Source organism: Sander vitreus, chromosome 4 (genome assembly GCF_031162955.1).
Source record: "Sander vitreus isolate 19-12246 chromosome 4, sanVit1, whole genome shotgun sequence".
Lineage (NCBI taxonomy): Eukaryota > Metazoa > Chordata > Actinopteri > Perciformes > Percidae > Sander > Sander vitreus.
Genome location: NC_135858.1, coordinates 20,634,766 through 20,660,301, shown reverse-complemented (window position 1 = coordinate 20,660,301; position 25,536 = coordinate 20,634,766). Strand labels below are relative to the sequence as shown.

At 40.5% G+C, this 25,536-nt stretch overlaps 1 protein-coding gene across 7 annotated transcripts in view; it reads right to left on the bottom strand.

Annotated features, from left to right (window-relative positions):
* Window positions 1-25,536, bottom strand: part of tox2 (TOX high mobility group box family member 2) — a 113,928-nt gene that overhangs the window by 75,977 nt on the left and 12,415 nt on the right. For 2 of the 7 annotated variants that reach the window (XM_078248962.1, XM_078248968.1), the window contains exon 1: window positions 20,260-20,608. The exons of 2 other annotated variants lie outside the window; for them this stretch is intronic. In XM_078248962.1, the coding sequence (XP_078105088.1) occupies window positions 20,260-20,352 (93 nt within the window). In that variant the 5' untranslated portion in view covers window positions 20,353-20,608. 3 more of the 7 variants (XM_078248967.1, XM_078248964.1, XM_078248961.1) reach the window with 3 other exon arrangements.

Genomic DNA, 25,536 nt, shown 5'->3' with positions numbered 1-25,536 from the left:
GTCCTCAATATGACAGCAACTGGACACAACAAGGACACAAAAGGACGCTTATGTAACACTGTTCCCCTTGTCAATGGAAGCACTTCTGTCTTTCAACTCCAATTATCATAGAGTATGTTTCATACAGAGCTACTGTTCCATCGGAGCGCTGAAGTAATCCTGTATTCCCCAAATCCTTATACGCTGATCTTTACCCTCCCACTTTTGTATTATTCCCAATCTCCAGCTGCCTTCTCCCTAGGGTCATTCAACATTTTTTTAAGTTGCAGACTATTCATTTCAATAAAAAATAAGTTGCACAAATGGGACAGGAATGTCAGTGTCCAGTGATTACTCTTTTATTTCACAGTATCTTATATTTAATGGAATCAACTCAATGAGTGACCAAAGGTCTGTCAGCTCTAGTTAGTCAAGAAACATTTACCATTTAGAATGAACAGCTCATACAATTTATGTGCATTTTATTTTTCCTACTGATAGCAAACAATCCTCTTTACAAAGTAAATAAGGAAAAGTTGATCATTAGGATCCAGCGGTGTGTTTTTTGTACTCTTAGGACAGGAATAAAATACTTTTATAACAATTAATACAAGTCAGTGACCTCTATTGTTGGTTTAAATGTTAAGCTGTTGTGCACTATTTTTAGTCTCTCGAGTAGATGTTTGGCAAGTTCTGACTTTGTTCCCTGCGCAAGATCAACATCGGGAACTCCTGAACCACCCACAGTTTAAAAAAAAAAGGTCAGCCTGTCAACTGTGTAGTTGTCAGTGAACGCCCTATCAGCTCCACAACTGTCACACTATGTACAAATTACTGTAATCAACGATATGATAATCATCTCCTTGTCTCGCCTCTTCTGGGGTATCGATCTCGCGTTCCACTAGGCCTGAAAATTTGATTTGTAAAAAATCCTGATATATCTTGTCTCGGTGAGGTCACGTAACTGCAGGCAAATCAAATAATGCAGCATGATGAGTGTGCAAAATGACAAAAAAAGTCTAAAAGCTGTTTAAAATCTTAACAAACTTGCGACTAAGGGGCCTTTTTTTTTAATCAAAATTAGTTATTCATGGGACAGAGTGGGCTGAGGCAATTGGTGTAGAGGTCATATTTGTTTCTATAGTAATAGTCATAGTGATATGTTGGGCTATCGGGATGGAAGCTCTGCCCAGAGTCTGATAAGGCCACTGTTTATTGTCTAACTTCCACTCTTAACCTGAGGAACCTCAGACTCTCACACATGGTACTTTCCACTCCTTAGCCATTACCTCAATGTGCATGTGTGTGTGTGTGTGTGTGTGTGTATGTGTGTGTGTGTGTGTGTGTGTGTGTGTGTGTGTGTGTGTGTGTGTGTGTGTGTGTGTGTGTGTGTGTGTGTGTGTATGTGTGTAAAATCTTTGGTTTCCATCACAAGTCTTGACCTAATTAAAAAGTCCTGTTGATGCTCAATAAGTGACAGATCACCAGAAAGCACACATAAGTGCACACACTAAGACACACAGCAGTCTAGTAAACCACCTCTGGCACTTTTGGGCTTTGTTCATAATATTTTCATTGTAGCTTTGCTTTACTTTCCAGTTCAGTTTTTGCTACCCCAAGATAACATCAAATAAGAGCGTCAAATAAGAGCACTTCATAGAAGAACTGCACCCTATACTTAAATCTAGATGTAATTGCGTTTTTCTTCTTCTTTGCCTATGCTGAATCTGTTATGGTATTCTTTTAACATCTACGCATACAAACACACACACACACACACACACACACACACACACTTCACTCAGTGCTCAAATCATTTATTCAATTCTTCAATCTCCTCTTTCTCTGTCCATCTCTACATAAGTGATCAGTGATCACATGTCGCATGTTAAAGTCGGCGGGCCCAGACAGGAGGGAGTTAAGTCCCTTATCTCTGCTCCCCAGAAGAAATTCCTACTAGAGGCCTCGCTCGGCTGGTTTCCTGCCTTCTTGCCCAATGCCCTATTTTTACTCATCGGCTCTAGAACCAGGGGCAGCTTTTTCCTTGTCACTAACATATTTCCTGCCATTCTCACTCTGACATTTCTCCCCGCTGCACGGTTTGCTTAAATCGTTCCCCCTCTTTATGGGTCATAACCTTTCAGTCGGGGCCGTTCATATTCAAATGTACCAGCTGATGCCGCAGCCGCTGCGAACACACCCTTCATTTTGGTTGGCCTTTTTTGGTGTTCACAGGTTTTTACCATCAGCGTTCACCAGGTGTTAATTTTGAGATCTTTCTGAGAGCTGCCAGAAACAATCAGGTCCACTCTGCGCTTTGCTGTCAGGTTACCTTACTGTAGTGTATGATGGCTCATCTACATAACCATAAGCGGTTTAGTGTTTCAGGCTCCAAATTAAAAGAATAGATAGGGCTCTTTATTGTTGGAATTTGTATGTCTAATTTCAACAATTTAAAAACATGTCAAAATTGGATTTAAAAAGATAGTACAATACCACAACAAGTGGTGCATTATCTGCTGTTCATTTGCACTTTCTCCCCATTTTTCTGTTTATATTAGAGCAAGCATTTTCTGACAAGTCAACATTGCGAGGGGACCTTATTTATTGTAAGCTTTGGTGATAATAGTCTTCTTGTAGCCGAGTAACTACATTTGAGCACACAGAGACACAAAATCTAGGGGGAAATTTGTTCAAACTGATCTGCGCCTTAAAAAAAGAATCTGTCACAACTGAAAAAGTCCTCACTTTTTGTGTGAGGAAATATAAACCTTTATGATACTGCAGGTATAGTACATATTTTAACATTTTACCTCAGACAATAAGGCCACTATTAAACATATCAGTGGAAACAGTGTCTGACCTTGAGTGCCTGAGTGGGCATTTCCAAGCTAGGCTACTGTAGCTAGCACTGATTCCCACTAGGAATGTGTTAACTTGTGAATCATCAGCAGCTTCTGCACACTCTGTACTGGCTTCATCCTGCACTACACAAGCAAGTGGGGTCAACCTAGCATCTTTCATGGGTCCAGTTGTGTTAATGACAATGACCATACTGTCACAGTAAAGGGATGTCTTGTAACCTCTGTGCTCTGTTTAACTCTCTTCTGCGATCTTATACTTTGTCACCTCACTTCCTTGTTTGCTCTCGCGACAATTACAACAGCCACAAGAGGTCGCCACCTAACAAGAAATGTAATTGTCGGTCGTTATGAGTTTAATAATCGACCCATATGGTTGTTTTTGGGGTGAGAACGGGCTGATATTTTGCACCAACAAAATAACCAGTGCCAACAGTATAGTCTGACCCAAACATTCACACCCTCTGGAGAACACCAATGTAGAGGGTGTTATCATTACAGAATAATACAAAACTTAAATTTCTTCTTTTTGGTAATAAACATTTTGAATCAGATGATACCCACCAAACAGACTACTAGTTTAAACATTACAAGGCTTGGTCTTTTTATTATTATAAGAACCAACTCTTAATCTTAACCTTTCGTAATGTTGTATTTTGACAGCTGGAACGATCCCTTCAAAGTCGCAAATCAAGATCTACAATTTCTGGTTCTCAACCTTACTGAAGGATTTTGTAACTAGTGACAAGTTGAACTTGAACGTACTACTTCATTCACAAGGCTCGGGAGTCCGTGGTACAGAATGTGCAGTTAGAGAATTCTAAGTAAGAGGCCTAAGGAGGCCTGAGGAGGAGAATGAATGGCAGTTTAATGAAATCCTGGGGAGACATGATATCAGTGACTGGATCTGTCACTGCAGCTTTCATCCTATCATACACCAACATGGTTTAAATGAAGGTGGGTCGATGCTGGTTGAAAACACTGATGGCACATAAAGGCAGCATACTTTGCTACTGTGTTTCTTTCTCACCAAGGTCTGATCACTCCTAGTATATTATTGGAATGCAGCTCTCATTATATTCAACCAGCTACAGCTGAAAAAAACTCCATTGTCTACATTTATCTATTGTAAACGTGCTGAAATTCATTCTGAGTGGGATATTGTGAACCCAAGACAGTAGACACCTGTGCTTGAATCACACTGTCTATTGTATCGCTTTTTTTGTCCCTTTACTGGGTACATTTATGAATGTCAATATTATTTCCCAGTAGGAGGTAAATGGTATTGAATGGTTGCCAGGCTGCTGGAGGGGAGACTGCTCAGCTGACTAAAAGAGCCATTCTCCATTTTATCTCTCAATCAGTGTGTGTGTGTGTGTGTGTGTGTGTGTGTGTGTGTGTGTGTGTGTGTGTGTGTGTGTGTGTGTGTGTGTGTGTGTGTGTAGAATACCATTCTACTGGTGTGTGTATGTGCAAATGCGTGTTTCATTTTGACGAGGAGCAGAACGAGCTGGAGCTTGCTGCACCAATAGGCCATGTAAGAAAAAATGCACGTGATGCAGGCAAATACAGCCGGTCTTCAGCAGGATGGAAAGACTGTAATCAAACCATAAATCACAAATCACTGAACTGCCATCCACCCAACCCCTTTCCCCCTCCCTCTCACTTCTTTTATTGTTCCTACCCTCTTACTCCTCTCTGCAGAGCTCCCTAGCATGTTGTGTTACACACAGCCATGCATAAACTGCTCTGAAAGAGGTGAATAGCAGATCAATGAAAAATGCATTTTCCCCATATCAAAGGTTTTCATCATGAGATGCCAGAAATCATACAGTGAAAAAAAAATTTAAAAATGTTTCAGAACAGTGAGCTTTTTCTATAAGCTCGTGTTTTGGCATGTGGTGTGTATCAAACCCTTGTCTATACCTCACACAAACTGCAGTCACATGTGTGCATGGTCATTTGTTTTTCTGACTACTCACCAACACACGCAGTCCACATTTGTCTGGCCATGACATTTCATAGTGAGCCACCTGGTGTTCTGTAATATCAGGAGAACAGTGGGGTCATTGTGAAGGAGCTGTGTGATATCAAGGAAAGTGACCCATTTAGAGCACAGCCACAGAGCTGACAAGCCTCTGTTATGTCTGGGACATCTGGGAGGCCGGAGACGCTCACTCTCCGCTGTACTCCTCATATAAGTCAATCCTTACCAGAGAGGAAAAGACATCTGACATGGTCATGGATATTTCACACGCTCACCTATAGGACCTATTCAGGAGTTAGGGCTGTAAAGTGGTGCTGATACTGGCGAGGATCTGTTACAGTACACTGGGAAATCTGGAAGGGATCCAAACAATATCTGAAGCTGTTCTGGTAATCTTGCAGATATTTTAGAGGGCTGGAATAAAGTTGCAGCACAGTGCTGTCTGCTGCTCAGAAGAAGTGCCCCGCAAAGATCAAGTGATCAAGAGAAAAAGTTATATCTCATTATTCAAATGAGAATTACTTTTTCAGTAACTGGTTCAAACCACTGATGTTCAAAAGGGGCCGCATATTCTGCAAAATAACGGTAGCAGGAGAAACTGACTGCTTGAACGTGAGAGAAAAAACAGGGAATTCAAAAAAAAGAAATGTTAACATTCATGTATCATACACAATGCTGTCCAAAACGACTAAGATTTGTCCAATGAAGCTGCAGTATTGCGTATTATATAAACGAATACATGAATGCATAATGAGAGGCCAAAATGAGCCAAGGCAAGCACACTGAAAAAATCCCCCAGGGGAAAGGAAATTATTCAGAATAGACGAAGACACAATTCATAATAATATTGGGAACGGAAAGTTTTTTCTCTCTTTATTTAAAATACATACTTTAAATGTAAATCCAGAACTAACCTACATGTATTGAGTGGCTTACTTTAACAAGATAGGGATTGTAAAGGATCTGTATTTTTACACTGATTTCAAAGCCATACTTTCAGATTATGGCCTGAGGTAAGATTGCTGAGATGGCATATAAACAGAAATACAAGCTAAACTAATACATGTACAGTTCAAATGTAAGCATTTGTGCACTCTACAGCTAGTACAATGTAACAGCAAACCCTCTGATTTTTCCATCTAAAAGAATCCTACTGTCATTTCACATTCTGTAGCCCAAACAATAATTCTGTATCATGAGGTTATTCGGGTTTTTTTTTGTGTGGAGAGGCATTTAGCTGCAAAGATTGAATCATCGGCCCTTGTTTCATTTTCCATGTAATTAAATCAGCTTCTGAAAAAAAACGATGTAAAAAAAAAAATGATGTAAGCTGGTGTACGATTTAGGGAAAATTAGCATTTTTAATCACAGTACATTACTTTAATAACTCAATAAATCTCTGGCAGCTGGAGTATCTGAGAATGTTGTCACAGCCACTTAGTTCTGCATTTGCAACTAATACAGGCTGATGAGAATCAGCCCGAGAGAGAGAGAGAGAATAAAAAGAGGGTTAGAGAAGGGAAAAAACAGAAATCCAACAGAGTGAGACAGAAAGAATGAGAATCCAGGGAGATAGAAATAACAGCATGACAGGTGAGAAACAAGGGTGAACAGAACCAGGAAGAAAGAAATATCACCGCAGACTTTGGCACAGAGAGGGGCTCAGCACTTGTCTCACCTCCTTCAGTTATTAACTGTTAATCCCCAATTAGCTCATCCATCACTTCGGTGTCGTACGTGAAACCTGCTTACCCCTCATGCTGCTTTGTTGCTTGGGTTTGTTTGTGCGGATTAGCAATAGTAGTTGTCAAATACACTAAACAAGCCTGAATGACTACAGAAAATCTAATTCAATTGTAAAGGGATGTCAAGGATGCATACAGTGCACAACCAAGCTGCAGGAGTTACAACAAATTTGAAGCTGACGTACCAAGTCTTGACCCTGCAGCAGAAGGAGTGCAGTGAAGAGAAAAGCAGAAATGTTATTGGAATGTGATAGTGTTGCTGAATGGTCAAGCACTGGTTCATGGATTGGCTCTCCATATCTACATTTTTTGTATTTTTTTCCAACACTGCTTCACTCTCCAAGAGACAGCTTTTTTGGTCAAAACCACATACTTTGACAGACATGTAACCAGACGGCTGTCCTCTCCAGAAACTGGACTGAGCACTTGTTCAAACAGCTTAAAACGGCCCCTGCTTACATTTAGTGCTTAACTAAACATAGTGTTTGGTTCACACATAAATGAAAGGACAGGATGGAAGGATGGTTTGCATCTCGTCTCCACCTGACAGGCCATTGGCTTCTTTTAGGGCTTTTGTTATCAATTACTGTAATCTGTAAATTCATATTTCTATTGATTAACAATAATCAATAGAAACAGAAATTAACGGTTTAAAAAACAAAAAACACTTTGCTTTGCTTGTTTTGTCCAACCAAAATTCCAAAATCCACAATCGCATTTGAGAAGCTGAGACAGTGAATATTTGACATTTTTGCTTGATATATGGCTTAAACTAATGATCAGTGATCAAAATTGCTGGCAATTAGTTTTTTGTTGATCAACAGATTATTAATCAAATAACCCTTTCAGCTTCCTTTAGCGTTGCCTAAACTTAACCATGACGTAACCCTCATAAAGTGATCATATGGATGGTTTTTGACTGCAATGACAAAAAACCTTTTTAGTCATTTAGTCGTGGGAACTTGTTGAAAACTACCGCGTGATCGGGCTGTGGTAGGAACACCGATGTTTGATGTTGGATGACGTTCACTCTGCTGTAATGAAAATAACAGCGAGTGTGAGCAGGTGCATGAGCACAAATGAAAGTGAGAGCGGGTGTCCTGTGGGAAAGAGGACTCTGTCTTGGTTTGTGTGCATGTGTCAATGCTAACGTGTGGTACACATCATCTATTCTATTAGTTTATTTTTTTGCAGAGCTGCTCGTCAGGCCTCTTTCTCTGTCTGCCAGATAAAGCTCTATCTCTCCATCTCCTCTTCCTCTTTGTCGGATGTTTGTTTTCTAGTTCTTTGCACAAGCTGTAATAGTAGAAACCTACATCGTTTTACAGCTTAACAGTATATCCCTAAGTCTGGGTTCACACACACACGTTTACTGGCATCTTTTCACATTGAGTATCTAAGAAGGCACACACAAGGAAGAAAATCCTACGCCTTTATTGAGATATTCACATTCGACATAGGCAGGAGAGGCACATGAAAGCATTATGGCACTCAATCAATGTCCTGAAGGTGTATTGGCAGGCGTCTGTGCCTGTTCGCTCTATCTTTGCAGTTCCATTGAGGAGACTGAGGAGCCTTGTTTCCAGTGATACACAGCTTTTTGATTCACTTAGCAGGCTTTGTCATGCACATTTTGTGTTAAGCTTCTGACTAAAAATCAACCGTGCAGCATAAGTGCGCACACGTGCACGCTGCAGCACCCGCAAAGCCGCAAACAGCCATTAGCAGGATAGTGGTAGACCCTGCTAATTAGCTCATCATCTCAACACATCTCTCCCTCACTCCATGGTTCTAGTTGCAAAGTACACTTCCCAAAAGTGTCATGGTGTAATGAAAGCATCACGGCGCTGAACATACAAGTAGTTTTCCTTGTGCTCTCTGGGGACAAGAGGCGACACACAGGACTTGTAGTTTCCTCTATCGACTGTGTGACTAACACTAAAATAGCACCCGAAGAGGCTAAGTTGATTTGACAGGACAGGTACAAGGAAAAGCTATTATAATGCCATGCCAGGCTGATTTTGTAAGAACGACTCGGCTGGGCAGCTCGATCCATTTGCAGATCAGGCAACAGTGGATCAGAGGCCGATTTTTGTACACCACAAATAACACAACAAACACACAACAACCTAACAGCTCACATTTATGGTTCTGAATTTATCTGCTGGTTCCTCCTTCTGCTTCTCTCTCCATCTCTCTTAGGGCATTTTCACACTGTTAAAAATGTTCACACTGTTAAAAATGGTTGAAATGAAACCCTGAAATTTCTCTTGAATGCAAACAGTACAGTACAATCTTGAACACAAATCTGAGAATATTTGTTTTCTTTTATTGTGGTTCATACTGCCCTGATGTCATTCAAAGAAGAGGAAGATCACTGTGTACTTTGTGCATGCCAAAACAACCTCAAATGTCAATTACTGTTGGTCTTTACGCAGCTAAAAGGAAGTGATAACACTAGTAGATAGTGTCGGTTTTCCTGACACTATCTTTGAATCTATTAGTAATTTTGGATATTTCATCACTTTGTTAAAATGCTTACTTTTGTTTCAGCCCTTGAACAGTTAACATCAATCAAAGAACAGATGTCTAGTGTAAAGTAATAAGAAACTGTAGCCTGATCCTTCTTTAAGTGTATGTGAAAACATTTGCAGTTACGACTGCAGATTTATACCTCAGTCTATACTTTCTGCAGCAGCTGCAATGATACTTTCACCTTCTAATGTTTATTTTCTTGTGTGTGTCTTTGCGTATAATAAAGTTAGTCATTACTTTCAAATTAGAACGGCTGGTAACGTCTGTTACATGTCCCTGTATGGACTGGTTACTTTGTGCTGTTGAGGAGCTGCTGAAAGACTCACACACTCTATATGGTAAACAGCAGTCTTGTACAGTTTCATGTGTAGACTGGGACCAACAACTGGGGTTTACATGTGAATATATATAAACATTATTACAAAGTCGGATTCTGCACCATGGCCTCATGGTTTGTGATATGGCACAGCCAGTAAAATGGCAAAGAAGCCAATTTACAGTTTATAACTCAACCACACATCAATAATAGAAAAAAAAAATAGATTACAGTAAATCCATGGTTCAAAAGCTGCATACCTTTGAAATGTCAAAAGGGAAACCACAATGGATAACTCATCTCAAAACTCATTTCAACAGCACAGTGCAAGCTGTATTACAAATATTCAACAGCCTACTGTTCCCTCCAGGTATTTTTCAGCAAAACACTCTATACATTTTCAATTGAGAAAAAAAGGGAATGTATTTTTTCACTGGCAAGCAGCCAAACCAATTTAATTGCATTCCAAATGGGCGCAATCTCCACATAGCAACCAACCGTGTTGTATTTCTCAAACTTCAACAAGCTCCTTGACTTTCTCAGAGTAATTGAAATCTTCCACTCTTCCACCCTCGTCGTTATGCAGAGCAGCAGAAAGTACAACAAACCAAACCACAAGGAGATCTGGCTCTCGGAATGAGCAGCTTTAGCCAATTTGTAACTTCATCAGCACATCTTGTACAGTTTCTCTAAAGTCAATTAAAAGAATATTAGGTGGTGTGTATCTAGAAAGAACTAACGCCTTTCTGCTGCCAAGAAGCTGGTGATTACCCATGACCGGTGTCAGCAGAATTCTGTCAAAGTCTGATGAAAGGTCACCGCTTTTCATTTTGGATTCATTCTCCTAGCATTATAGCCATGTCCCAAAAACAAAGAAACTATTCTTTTAATGTGAAAATATTCATTCGGTGCATATCTGAATGCAATGTTTCTGCATCTGAAAGATATCAAACTTTGCAAACAACAGTCTTCGGTGCCAAGAGGTAACCTTTTAGTACAAACAAGCAGAACTGCAGTAATTATGAACACAACACGATTGTTTGCATTTAAACAGTTTTGTTCACCATTTCCATCACTACAGAGATTATGAATACATTTTCAATAAATGTTTCAGTGCTTGATAAAACATCAAAAGATCTTTTAAAAGAGCTTACTGCCAAATCGTTTCAAGTCTCAGGCTTTTTTTTCTTTTTTTTTACTGCAAAGACAAACTATAATCTCAGAGAGGTCCTCCCATCTACACGGTGGGTAATTATAGGCTGGCAGGCAAATAAATCATCCATCAAGAATGGCAGTAATGTGGACTTCTGCGCATACTACAACCCAGAATAAGGTCCTGAGGTGACCAAAGAACCAGGCATGGTATCAGTCACACGATGATGTGTTTGCTTCAGGAAGTCCTTATAAATGTGATGTTCAAGGCCTACAGAAATCCCCCCAAAAAGGTAATCTTCCTGTCTAGATGGAATAAAAAAAGAGAAAATAAATAAATGTAAACGATTTAAAATGGGAGATCTTTTAAGTAATTATCCCGCTATTTATGCACACACCCACACATCTCTCTCTCTCTCTCTCTCTCTCTCTCTCTCTCTCTCTCTCTCTCTCTCTCTCTCTCTCTCCCTCTCTCTCTCTCTCTCTCTCTCACACTGAATGTGTCTGAGAGCCCAGCCACATGCCAGTGTCTTTGTGTCAAAGATTAAATGAAACCAGGAGTGCCAGCAATGCTGTGTTTGCACAGTGAACACACTTGCTTTCAGCTGCACCAACACATCGCATACCAATCAACATACTGAGGCCTAAAACATACCTCAAGCAGCTACTGTAGATCCATAATCAATATGATACAAAAGTCAAATTTCTAAATGTAAAGTTAATGGTACTATCAGGTTCCTGTACATGTTACTGAAGCAGTATTCTGTGTGTGTGTGTGTGTGTGTGTGTGTGTGTGTGTGTGTGTGTGTGTGTGTGTGTGTGTGTGTCTGTGTCTGTGTGTGTGTGTGTGTGTAGATGTTAAAAGAATACCATAACAGATTCAGCATAGGCAAAAAAATGCAATTACATCTAGATTTAAGTATAGGGTGCAGTTCTTCTATGAAGTGCTCTTATTTGACGCTCTTATTTGATGTTATCTTGGGGTAGCAAAAACTGAACTGGAAAGTAAAGCAAAGCTACAATGAAAATATTATGAACAAAGCCTAAAAGTGCCAGAGGTGGTTTACTAGACTGAGGCAAAAAAGGGGCCTAGGAGGACTGTGGGTTTGTAGTGATAGGGAGGGGACTCTCTCTCATATATACACACACACACACACACACACACACACACACACACACACACACACACACACACACACACACACACAGACTTGGCTCAGAGCAGCACAGAGACAAACGGCACACGGCAGAGGACCAATCCTTGGTGGCCCAACCAGCTAACTTCCTGTGCAATCCTGAAGTAACTCAAACGTGATCTATACATCACATGTGACACTAGTTTCAAAAGTTTTCACTTAAGGGCTGATTTTCAATTTCAACGACATATTGAGCTTTGCATTGAGGTTAGTCAACCATTTGACTTTTTTTTCCTGTGTTAAAAGAGCAGCGCTTCTAAAGTCGCTGTGACAATTAGAGAAGGAAGCAACTAGACATGTGAAACCAAAAGTCTAAACGCTTACTTATATTTCTAATAAATCTTACTAATATACACGTCAAAACCAGAAATCTTTCCAAAACTATGTGGTCTGTATGCTCACACATGTGCACTTGTGTTTATTTATGCTATGCGAGTGCGGACATGCTTGCATTTGCATGTATGAGTGTGTGCGTGTCTACCTGTGAGACCCATGGTCTCTAAGTGTGGGCCTGAACCAGCTATCTCCAGTTCTGTTTGCACAGGACATGCCTCAGGAAGCTAAGACAACTGTTCATGTTTGCCCATGTTGCGAACCCCTCTTAATACACCCGACAGCTGCATTCATAGACGGCGCAGATGCTATGTTTATCAGTGTTTTTATACATTTATCCTATGGAATCTGTTGGATCACGCCATCCTCGCCGACCTTCTCTGAGGAAACGCCCATCAGGAGTGGAGCCAGGGGATTGAAATGCTAACAAATAAACCGCATGCCATGTTGCAACTCTGACTTTTTTATATAATCTAAAACGTTATAACCTGTACCTGAATTAGCTATCAGTCTAATACAGAAAACCTGCCTTATAACAAGGACTGAGTCAACAGTGGGAGTCGTGAAAGATGTCTTGTCCCACAAAAAGCTGAATTTCCAATCATACATTTTGATGGGTGATTTGGTGCCTTCACAGACTTACTCAATGTTGACATAACACTGTCCCTCCCAATCCTGTGATAGGTAGATCTTATCTTTCAAGTCGACAACTTGTTAAATCTTCCCCACTCTGATCTGTCAACAAGACTAAAAAATTGCCCTTACCCCCTTTTCCTTCACTCCTTCCTGTCCTTCGTGTTTCATTTCCTGCTATTAGACTGAACAGCAGTCTCATACCATTTCACATACTGTACTAAAAACAAATCATGAAAGTACCAAAACATAGGCTCTAACACACCATTCCCAGAGTGATGAAATGAAAACAAAATTGTTGGGTGAACTGTGAGATCTTTGCAGAGTGGCGAGTGTGAAAGTCAGAGATGATGAGCCCTGTCTGTGCTTATGTGAAATGTTGATATGGTTTTCTCATACAATGATTACGCTAATTTATGTACCAAAGCCTGCTTTACACAAATCTGCCAAGGCCAATAACTGCACTCATAATCTCCAGCATCTAGAATAATCACTTTGTGGTCTATTTGTTTATGAATGAAATGAAGCAATTATCCTAATGAAGATCAGCTTTCTCGCTCTGGGAATTGCTGCATTTCGACACACTGAAAATGTTTTGTCTTTGTTGCATCCGTCTTAGCTGTGTTGATACCTTGAAACTGTGAAACAATAGGAACACCAAAAGTGTTAGTGTATGATAATTAAGGACACGCGGTTCACAGCAGGGATGCTGAAACTGTTGCAAAAAAGAGCTGCGCACTTCCTGGCCTACAGTCTAAACCACATGCGTGTGGATGATGCTAAATGTCTGCGTCAACATTAAGTTTGGTTGTTGCCCTCGGTGAACCAAACATGCATGTATAAAGTTGCATAACAGAGGGTCACAGTGTTAATATTGAATCTGGCTTATTGTTATATAATAACAAAAACAAACAAACAACTTTGTGATATATCCTCTTGCTGCTAAGTATGTTTATCATACTTATCTTTACTGAAGCCTGTTATCCTGTATTTACTTTATAGAAATATCAAGGCCACAACTCTGTAGATATCAAAGGAAAACATTACTGAAAGGGTGGTATTATTTCCTATTTTGTGCTGATAGAAAGAAAGTGAATCTGCTTTGAAATGCTACTGTAGCAGAGTGAAATTCATATAGTTTACCATTCTCATGAGCAGGCAGAGTGTAGAGCAGAGCACATAAATGGTTAAATAAATCACATGAAGCAGATGTCTCTCTCTCTCTCTCCTTTTTCTCTCTTACACACACACACACACATTCATTAGTGAAATCCATCAATCAGCATTTCATGCAGTTTGGGTTTGAACCACACCAAATGCACTAAAACAATAAACGTCTGTCTTTCAAGTCGCTATCTGGACTGGAACACATCTGGTGGCACGGCTCATTTTGGTTTCCACATCGTTGAATGACATTAGAGACTCAAGGGCAAGCTGAAAAATAAAGTACCCCTAAAATCTCTCTCCATTTTCACTCCATCTACAGCCCTTTCTCTCTTTACACACAACCCAAATCTACTTCCCCCTCCCTGCAAAAACCAGCTAACCTCTCAAATGCTATTCCACCACCCCATCCCCCAACTAATCAAGAACTGAATATAAAACAGCACAAGGAAACTGGGTGGTGGGGGGCAGACGGACAGGGAGAGAAGCAGACGGACAGGCTAGGCTATTGCTACTGAGGAACCAGTGGCCTCCTGAGGCGAAGACAGTTTAAAACGCCTTGACACATTGAACTCCTCTACACAAGTCGAGGGGTCGAAAAACACACACCCAACATCCAGCTGAGGAGCCAGGAGTCAAGTTTGACTGTAGTATTTTGGTTTCAAGGGGCAGTGACGATAATTAGGGTTAATGTGATTTAATGAGGGGCACGAGTTGGGCCGGGGCCGGGCTGCTTCGATTGTCGTTCAACGTCAAAATTGGAATTACTCTGACATCTTGTGATGTGGCTGTGTTCCGCATTACGTTACAGATTACCATGCATGTCACCAAGCCTGAAAACTAACTGCTATCAGTCTGATGATTTCTTATAGTAAACTTACTTTCTGGTGGATAGATTGCAATGTGATAGCAGCATAGAAATGATTTGTATAGCAGTAGCATATCACAAAAGTATATTGGGAATATTTAAAAAAAAGCACAGTCATGATTGAATTCTTGGCAGTTCCTACAATCAATCATCGACATAAATAGCCTGTTTCCATGGACCTAGGTGATTAAGTAGCTAACCAGGCAGGATAAACTATACTATCTATTTTCAGCCATACATGACTTATGACCCTCTTAACACCTCTAGTAGCTCTGAGTCATGTCTGGTCTAGATTATAAAGTACAGAGCAGAGCAACGGGAGAGCTGGAGAGAGTCTGGTTGAGGCTTTGCCACCTTCACTGTCCTGTAGGTTAAACAGAAGTCCACTGTGGTAAATCCCTGTTATGGACAGTACTGTATCCCCTAGCCTGTTCTCTATTACTCAATTGCCGTCCTGAAATTCCCCATAAAATCCTATGTGGGTGCAGAATACAAACTACAGTATGATGTGGTGGCACCAATGTGGAGATTTTTCCCTATGTTGTTACAAAGATGAATGAACATTAACAGATTAGAAGGCAGGTGAAGTTCTGTCTGCAACTCACGTATCCACAATCTATCCATCTGATTCTAAAAATGTTCTCAATATCCTGTATTTTCCTTTCTTGTGTTTAAAACAAGTGATCATAAATAGCGCAGTTTTTCTCCTTCTGTAATAGTCTGTGCCCAGAACACAATCTAAGCCCCACTGCTCCAGAGAATAACACTGTAGCTACTTATCATTAACTCAAAGACACAATCAGCCCCAGGCAATCCGGCTTCCCTCCATAACCTTTTGACATTGCTGCTGGGAAGGTAAATGAGAGAAGAAGTTAGACGAAGAGAGGGGGGAGAGGTGGGGAGAAAGAAAGACTTGGTTATGAATAGTGCCAGGAAGTGGTTAGACCAAAAACATTTAATTTTTTTTATACAAAAAATAATGTTCATTCCATGACTGCATTTTATGTTATCTATTATTTGCTCTGAGTTAACTGCCTGGAACTGCATTAGAACAATAAACTCGACACTTTGAGTATTCACAGTTCCAGCAGCTTCAGACTGCGTTTTCCCCTCTGGTGTGCATTAGTGCCATGCATGGGTTAACATTTTCCCAGTGAGAACGGTTGGGATATTGCAACTCGGACTGGCCAGTCAGCAGAATGTTATGAATAGGCACAATGAAAAACCCCAAGTCCATGCTGTTGACCCAAGAATGCTTGCCTCCATGTAATTAACTTTTCTCTGTGTACAGAATGAGGTACTGCTGGAATAACTCTTTACTTTTTTCTGTTTCTATTACGGTCATGTTTTGAAGAGAGAGAGAGAGAGAAAGAAAAAAAAAAACACATTCTGAGAATTCAACATGGAAAATATTTTCGTCTGTCCATACTTTGAAGTATCCCATGACTAATACAGTGATTTGGATAGTGGTGTAAATGGAACGGACCACTTGAAAAGGGATGGTACATGCTCTGCAAAAGCTTGCCTCATTGCTCTTTGGGTGGACAAATGTCATCAGCTTGTTACTTGCGCTCATATAAAGATGCACAATGAGGCATTACAAAGTATAACACGTGGGGAAAACTCGATCAATGTATAAATGAGGGTCATCTAGTTAAACATGTTTCATACACCTCGCCTCAAAGGTATAATAGCAATTAGGTATGCACCGCACACACACATGCACACATACAGTCAAACACAGTAATGCTTTTATTGAGATATCACTTCTCTGAGTACTGCACACACTGTGTATCAATAAAGTGTTTGCTCTGCACTGCGGTGAAAATGGCCTCAGCATATATAAATAACATACAGTAACTTGGAACAGACTGCAACTATGTGAAGAATAACATCTGCAAACCATTGGATTATAAACCTACAGAATAACTACAGTATAATTACTTGAGAGCCTCTCTCTTGGGCACCGTCTTGTTAGAGGGAAGAGGGATGAGGAGAAAGTGGAACAGCTACAGTAATCTATCCAACTTCATTTCACCGGAGTGATTCTGCCTTGGGGTATGCAGAAGTCATAATGCATTTGACAAATAGTCTCTCGCTAAAACAGGCATTTGCGAAGAAGTGGCCTTCAGCACTGGTATACACAGCTGAGTGTACGCTGAAAAAACAAGCCTCCCACTCAGTGAGGAAAGATACAGAGAGGCTTCAAAAAGATTAGGAGAAATCTTGGGTGAAAAGTAAAGATGACTCACGGTGATTGTGCAAGTGCAGGACAATGCAAGTTGGATGGAGTTGAGAAGAGCAACAGAGCCGTGGGGTTCATAGCAAAAATACAAATCGATGCTCCGTTCATGTGTTGTTCTTTGCATTGTTCGGGAATGTGGATGCACAGGTTGTTTTGTCAAGGCATTTACAATGAAATCTAAAGAAGCACAATGGCGTCTTTGTCTTACATAATCTACTCATCGTTTTGTGTTTGAATCAGATTTGGGTTTTAAAAAGGAAATTGAAGCATAAAGTACATTTGACTCATTTTGATTTATACATTCATGATTGTTACATACTGTATTCTGTTGCTGTTTTATTTGTAATTGCAGGAAAGCCGTTGTCTAAATTCAAAGGTCAAGTGCAATCATGGATTTGTGGTATTGACTTATCCTGTCAGTGTGATCCATATTCCTGTCAGGCATCATTCAATCATCAGTCTGAATGTGGCTGATCAGTTCTAACCAGTTTCAGCTTACACATTCTTTACGTTCCTCAATTATTAACCCCTTCAGGTAGAAAACATCATGAATACAGGCATGTGCACACACACACACACACACACACACACACACACACACACACACACACACACAAAGTCATTCTCACAAAGCCTAACAGTCAGTCTCACAAGTAGATGTGTTTGAGTTCACACCACTAGATGAGGAAGTGCCGGGGTGTTTCTATATGGACTGTCCCACTTAGTGTTATACTCACTTCCTGGTTAGTGTATTCAATGCTGTAAAGTAATGCATAACCACACTATTGAGTTTCAGACAAGCCATATATATATACTGGCTAGCTTAATGGAAATGATTGTGAATCAACACCTACCTTCCTGAAAAACTGCTCCTGCAAAATTCTGTGAGAATCATCTTTACAATTTCCTATGAAATATTCTCACCAAACCATTGAAATCATTCATGCAATAGCTATAACTAACTACATAATGACTGTGAAAGACAAAAAAATATCTTATTTTTTTAATCATCTTTGCAAGCTTCCCAGTTAACACCTGCTCACACAGTGTTACTTCAGGGGGTCAACTCCATCCAGCTCCTGAAATGAAACCGCTATAAAGGATGAACTATTGCCAAAACGTGATATAAAGCTCCCGTATCATTATTCAACAGTTAGTAGTGTAGTAGCTGCAGCACAGCACAGATAATGTGTCACTTTACATCTTAGTCACAGCTGTTACTTTAGTAATGACAATGTTAGACGATTCTGTCCTTGAAACCCAAACCTGCTTCGTATCGGGCCAACAACCTCTATACGCTCGCTGAATCATGATAACTAGTACAGTTCATTGTGTCAACGCTACAAGACCTGAGACACGGCATTGGTCAGAGAGCCAGGTCTCATTGTGATCTTAAATATACATCCGCAGCAGCTACTGTGTGTGTGCCTATGTGTGTCAACTAGACTTAGCCAATATACACACACACTAACACACACACACAAAAGTGTGAACGTTGTAAAATTATCACAAGGACAGAAAGGTTGCAAAAACCCTTCTATGAGAATATTTTGCTAGTCCTCACTTTTATAACTATAGCTAATTTAAGGTACGATAGAGTTAAAGGCTTGAAGTTGATGTTACAGTAGGTTAGGGTTAGGGAATGGCTGCAGTCTCATGTATTGTAATTCAAACCTCACTGCAAGTGAGTGTGGGTGTGAGAGTGTGTGTCTGTGTGTGTTGTTCATGTATACAGGTGACTGTGTGTATGGACAGGGGAGATTAACAATTCAAATATTGTACTGTGCTACAGTATAATGTTTCACTTTGTCATCAGCAAATGTTAACTGCCTGCTGGCTTCTTTCCAGGTGCTAAGGCAAGCAAACCTATTTGAATGGCTGTGGGTATAATGCCTTCTTCTAGCTCTGCCAAATGTTTACACAAGTTTTACCCTGACCACATAAAACAAAACTAGCTTTGTTGCGTGTGACTTGTAATCTTGGACTATTTAGCAGTTTTGTAAATTTGTCATTTGTCTTAATACTAAACCTTTATCAGTGAAGCATAGAGTCAGCACCGGTGTTCATGGAAATATTGGAGCAGTGGAAAAATAATTTATTTACAGTAGGCCCCATGACATTCAACAGAAATATCAATAACTGCATAATTTAGGAAACTTGACAGCATTTCCAAAAAGGGCTGATGCAAACTATTTTATTGATGCCCACTTCAATTTACCACTAAAAGTATCTGAGGTTCTAGTAATTGGATAACATGTCGTGCTTGAAACCGCATGTGCATGTTTATATGAACACAAACGCTGATAAATAAATTCCAATATTTCATCCTTTAGAATTTCAAACAACCATGGGTGGTTTCTTTATAGGTTGCTGATGAATAATTAATACTTCAAAGTTACTATGTAGCCTACGTACTGATGAGACTAGGTGGATTCGCAAAAAAGGTGTTAACCAAGCCTGCATAAATATGTTACTGTATATTCTTCATTGAAACACTTTTGTCGAGCAATGAGACAAAATAAGAAAAATTAATATGCAGACTGGTCAGTTACAAGATGCACGATAGCCTATACACCGACTTAGAGCATCACAAATGGCCCTGATCCATACCATGCTGTCACTATCACATTTAGATGCAATCATCTTGATAGTTGTTTATTGGACTAATTGTGCATTGACCCATGTGGGAACCTGTGTGGAGCAGATAATATAGCGTGTTTCCGCAGTTAGGCCAGCAAGGTTTAAACAGGGAAGATTTTGCCCGTTTACATATTTAGTTTTAAGAAGAAGAAAAAAGGCACATGTTCAATTTGTGAGCATTCGCCAGTAGCTCCAGTGCGCTGGAGAGAGCGGTGCACTCGGACTCATCTCACAGGACAGCTACAGTACGTACAACGTACCCATAGTTTATCCAGGTGAACACAATAGCAAATTCTAATTTAAGGAAAACCCGCGTGCACGAGTTCAGAACAGGTGTCACGTGTGCTTTTCTGCAGAGTTTAAAACAATCAGCACAGCATAAATGCAACAAAGTTAAGTGATAGTGTAGTTTATAGACTCATCCAATCTAATTCATCCCGAGGGAAGTAAAAGTGCAGCACTCGTCTTCCTACACATTGCGCCTGCTCATATAGCTATATGGCCCACCATGTGTAAGCAATGTACTTGTGCGCGCGCGTGCATCATCACACCGAGTGCTGCACATCTGACCGACTATAAGCCCGTAAAGTAGAGATAATTGTTACCTTGTTGGCGTGGTAATAGTCCAAACCGGAGTCAGTCGGTAACGTACATGAACCCACGCTTGAAGGGGGAGCTGGATAAAATCTGACGTCCATCTCAGAGTCCGCAAGACTGACGGCATGAAAGCGTAGCTCCAAAAACCTGTGCGACTCTCTCTCTCTCTTTCTCTCTCTCTCTCGCCCTCTCTCTCTCTATCTGTCTCTCTCTCTCTCCTGCAAACACACACACACACACACACACACACACGCTCTCTTTTTCTCTCGCGTAGTCTATTAAACCGAACAAAAAGTAGTAGTAGTAGAAGAAGAAGAAGAAGAGGACTGAGTCTCTCCTGTCGTTCACTATTCACACCCGTCCTGCACTTACTTCAGCACTATCTGGGCATTCAGCACGGTGATGCTCTGATATAACATCCCTATAAAGTTCACTTGGAGACAGGGAAAAAAAAGAGGGGAACTGCCCGCCACAGTAATCACAAAAAGTGAACCGGTCACTGAAGTTGTCTGTCAGCGAGCCGAGCCGAGCCGAGTCTTGCTGCAGGTAAAGATGCAGAATGGATCTTGTCGACGGTTTCTCCCAAAACGCCCCGTGCTCCGTTCCTGGTTTCCAGACGCGCTGGAGCTTTTGTCATGTGGGAGCGCTCCAATACATCCATGCGTTCATGTCCACACAGATTGGCTGCTAGGCTGCGACCTCTACCGGTCACAGGAGGAACAGGCGGGTCAGAGGGGATGGGAGGATTGAATGTGTGTGTGTGTGTGTGTGTGTGTGTGTGTGTGTGTGTGTGTGTGTGTGTGTGTGTGTGTGTGTGTGTGTGTGTGTGTGTGTGTGTGTGTGAGTCCTCCCAAACTGGGGTCAAGTCCCCTCCTAATTGGCGGGATAGTGTTTGCATGGTAGTGACAACACATATCTAAAGTTAATTTAACTCTAATCAGTCCGAAGTAGCCTATTCAAGTTATTTACCACAGTAAAAGGAGAAATACCACACTGTGAAAATACTCCATTACACGTATAAGTATTGAATGTAATTGTCACTTAGGTAACTGTATGAAAGTGTTTGCAAAATGCATCAAAATCAAAAAAACAGCTAATGCCGAAATATGCGAGAGAATCTAAAACATTTCCATCAGATCAAATGTAATATCAGGTTTGAATATGTCACTCAATGTAAACACCATATAGCTTCAGTGTTGGATATATCAGATAAATTATATATTATGTCGTGCTGTTGTACAATGCAGATAAAACATTTTTGTATCTCAAAAGCTATTTAAGGCAAAAAAAAAGTGAAAAATCAGATTCATTGTCTTTGTATGATTGGAGTCTTTTTATAATTCAGACATGAAAATCTAACATGTTCCTTTTGTTTCTTAATAATGTCAGTGGACTGTCAGGGATGTGAGCTATATGCTAAATGTTTGGAAGGACACAGCTGAGCGTCAGTGAAGAATAACTGCAGACATTAGAGAAGAAATGGCCAACCACATGCATAGTTTGTATATTTTTCAGATAGTATTTAACAGGAATGCCAATGAAATATGACTTCCTAGTGGTTAAAAACACTGTTTTCATGAATGCATACATTTGTGTTTTTCTCTCCCTTTTAAAACTCTATATGACTTACATCACTTTGACCCCACTTGATATGATGTGTAATCATTTAGGCCATGAAGTTCATGCTAAGCTATCATTTTTGGTAAAGTCTGTTTCACCTAGGACTCCACACCACTAAATCACTGCCTACAGCTATTTGGAATACTTCCCCCCCCCCACACTTTATTTCATTTTGATGCCTGTCTTCTATGCAGCAGGCAGTTGAATACACACTGAGAACAGATAGACTTCTCATGGTAGCTGACATGATATATATTGCTACCTTGCTCCAGCTTTGACCCTCACATACACATACACACACACAGTCACATTTACACACAGCTGGACAAACGCAAAACATACTCACGCAGCCGTCTACACAACAGGATGTAAACACAGAACAATGTCCAACCGGAGCTTCAAATAGGTGCAGAGAGGGAAAATAACACAGTTCACAGCCAAATGTCTATCACACTGTTTTTAAGAATGCGGTGGAGTGGTGTTATGTGCTCAGTCATACGTGTAGGAAAAGTGTCATTAATGTGTTTTTGCAAGGCAGAGCAACATGTAAGTTATGTATTCTGGCCAATGTGTGTATTTTTGTCTTTCTGTGCTTTTGGTGTGTTTGAGTTTTATATGTGTGTGTTTGTGTTAACCAAGCTGCCATTGTCATCCCAGTGGGTGACTTGTTGGCCCCCTCAGGACTGTGCCTATGTCTGTGTAGCTATTACGCAGCATGGTGGCTTTGGCCCTGGGGTGGGAGCCTGCTTTAATACCAGGCACAGATGGGTCGCACCGTGGGCTTGCTGTGGCGGTCTGACATCAGCTGCCAGCTCAGGCTGTCCTGAATCCAGGCTCATAAGGTTAACTGTCACAAAGAAGCCGATTCCTCCTCATTCTGTACCTCTGTGTCACTGTCTGTCTGACTCTTCTCTGACCGTCTCTTAATTTCTCTCTTACTGTCACTTGTTCACTCAGTCTCTCAGTCTCAGTCACTGTTACAGCAGAGAAGACACGGTACACAGGGGTATCTGGCACGGGCCGACTCATGGCTTCATGGGAAAGGAATGCATGCTGTTTTTTGTGTTGCAGCGCTGCGTTACAGTATTGGCCAGACAGAAAGGGAATTATGTCACAGAGAAGGAAATATGTTTGATTTTAAAAAAAAATGAAAGGAAAAGGGAGCATGAGAAGGATGAGACACAGGGTGGAATTAGTTGTGTGGTGGAGGGGTGAACAAAGTAGGGACTCAGACTGGTGTAACATGTAAATAAAGGAAAGATGACACAGGGAGAGAAAAGTCAAAGATCTTTAAGATGTGTAACACTCAAGAACGACTTGTTTCAGACGTGGGATGCAACTCATATCGTCTAGCCTACCATCGTGAAATACATTCATCCACTCAGAGCAATTAGCAAGAACAAACACTTTTTTAATGCCTTGGTAAGAAGTGAGGTAAGAAAATGAGAGGAAAATATAAAACAATATTTTCCATTAGGGGTTACGACCCAGCCGCTACTTAGATGATGTCAGCAGTACTGGTTCTATAACTTCTTCTAAGCTTAAGTGATCGCACTTTTCGAAAATTGATAACTAATTTTCCTTTAAAAGAAAGCGGTGGTGACTCACAGCCCTCGACAAATTTTACTTTTTGTAAGGAAAGGAACTCAGTAATGTTCAGTTTGTGCTTTTACAGAAAAATAAAATGAAAAGAGGCATAACACAAAGTCAGAAACATTTTCTTCCCTTTCTACTCTGCCCCTTAGATTTCTCCTCTTGCATTTAAGTGAGCTGGTAATTCTTCTTACACTTGGAAAAGTGAACTGATTACCATCAATAAGCATTAAAGCACCCATATTATGCTCATTTTCAGGTTCATAATTGTATTTTAAGGTTGTACCAGAATAGGTTTACATGGTTTAATTTTCAAAAAACACCATATTTTTGTTGTACTGCACCGCTCTCTCTCACTGCTGCAGATCCTCTTTTCAGCTGGTCTCTGTTTTAGCTACAGAGTGAGACCTCTTTTCTTCTTCTTCTTCTTCTTCTGTACTATCTTTGATTGCACTCACACATGCGCAGTAGTTCAGATGTAGATCATGTCAGCTAGCTAGCTCCATAGACAGTAAAAGAAAGGCTGTTTCTCCAACTTCGGTCAGTTACAAGGCAGGATCAGCTGGGAGACTTCTAAATGAGGGTGCACATGTAAGTAGTTCTTTTGTAGATTATGGTGAACTTGTGTGTGTTGTAGCAGTACTTTGCTATTGAGAACGAGGCAGCATGCTATTGTTAGCATTAGCGTTAGCATGCTAACGCTAACGCTATGAGCTAACGGTTGCGGTTAGCCGTCACAAGCCGTGCCGATTTTGAACAGCTCACCCGGAGACTGAAGGCAGGACACATTCAGAAACCGTATCTCACTCAAAACAGCATGGATGGATTTTTTTCAAAGTTTGTATGCGTGTGGAAGCACCAGAGACACAAAAGAACACCCCAAATCCCAGAAAAAGTGTTTTTTTCATAATATGGGCACTTTAAGCAACACCAAAGAAATATTTTTCCCTTTATCTCAAGACACAGTTTTGCTGGGGTTTTTGGGCGCTAATTTTTCCGCTAATTTTTCCCTTGCCTCAGTTGTTTTTAAAGGTCCCATGGCATGAAAATGTCACTTTATGAGGTTTTTTAACATTAATATGAGTTCCCCCAGCCTGCCTATGGTCCCACAGTGGCTAGAAATGGTGATAGGTGTAAACCGAGCCCTGGGTATCCTGCTCTGCCTTTGAGAAATGACCTGATCTGGAATCTGCCCCTTATGAGGTCATAAGGGGAAAGGTTACCTTCCCTTTCTCTTTTTTGCCCGCACAGAAAGTTTGCCCCGCCCATGAGAAAGAGAGAGACATCATGGCTTTCAAACAAGCAAAGTGGCAGTTGGTCAAGGCCACAGCCCCACCCTCCACCTTGCCCCCCCTCTCTCCTCCTCAATAGCATTTAAAGCTACAGACACAGAAATGGCACATACATAAAGCTCATTAAAGCTCATTGTGGGACTGGCTCTAGTGGCTGTAATTCTGCACCAAGGCTGAATTTTGGGAAAGAGACTTCAGATACAGCATTAGGGGACAACTAAGGCCTATATAAAAGCATCCATAAAGCAGCATGTCATAGGACCTTTAAGCTAATGTTAGTATATATAAGAAGAGAGCACCAATTCCATGCTGTAATTGTTAGTTTTCCCTTTTTATATATATGTACATATATAATGTATATATTTGTGACCTTGGAATTATAAGGCTCCATCTGCAATCTGAGATATTGAGCTCATGAATTAGAAGTCTCTGATAAAGTGAATAGTAGTGAATGACTTGTGAATTTTAACAATTCTCAAAATGAAGCTTGGGAAGTGGAAAAAGATTGGTGTCAACAAATAACCTCCACACACTGTGTATTTCAGTATTGTACACTAATCTGTATTTCTTTAATGGCATCCTCCCTCCTCCACACGAGAGAACACACATTAGCCTACTCCCTCATCTGTAACAAATAAGCAGAGTTATGCAAGTGTTATTTTATGTCACTATAATAAGGCCTTCAGTTCCACACTAGTTATGGAAAGTGAAGCTGTCAAGGTGCCGTTTTATCTGATACAGCAGGACTTTCGTTGTTGTTCATTTTGTGTAAAATAATAA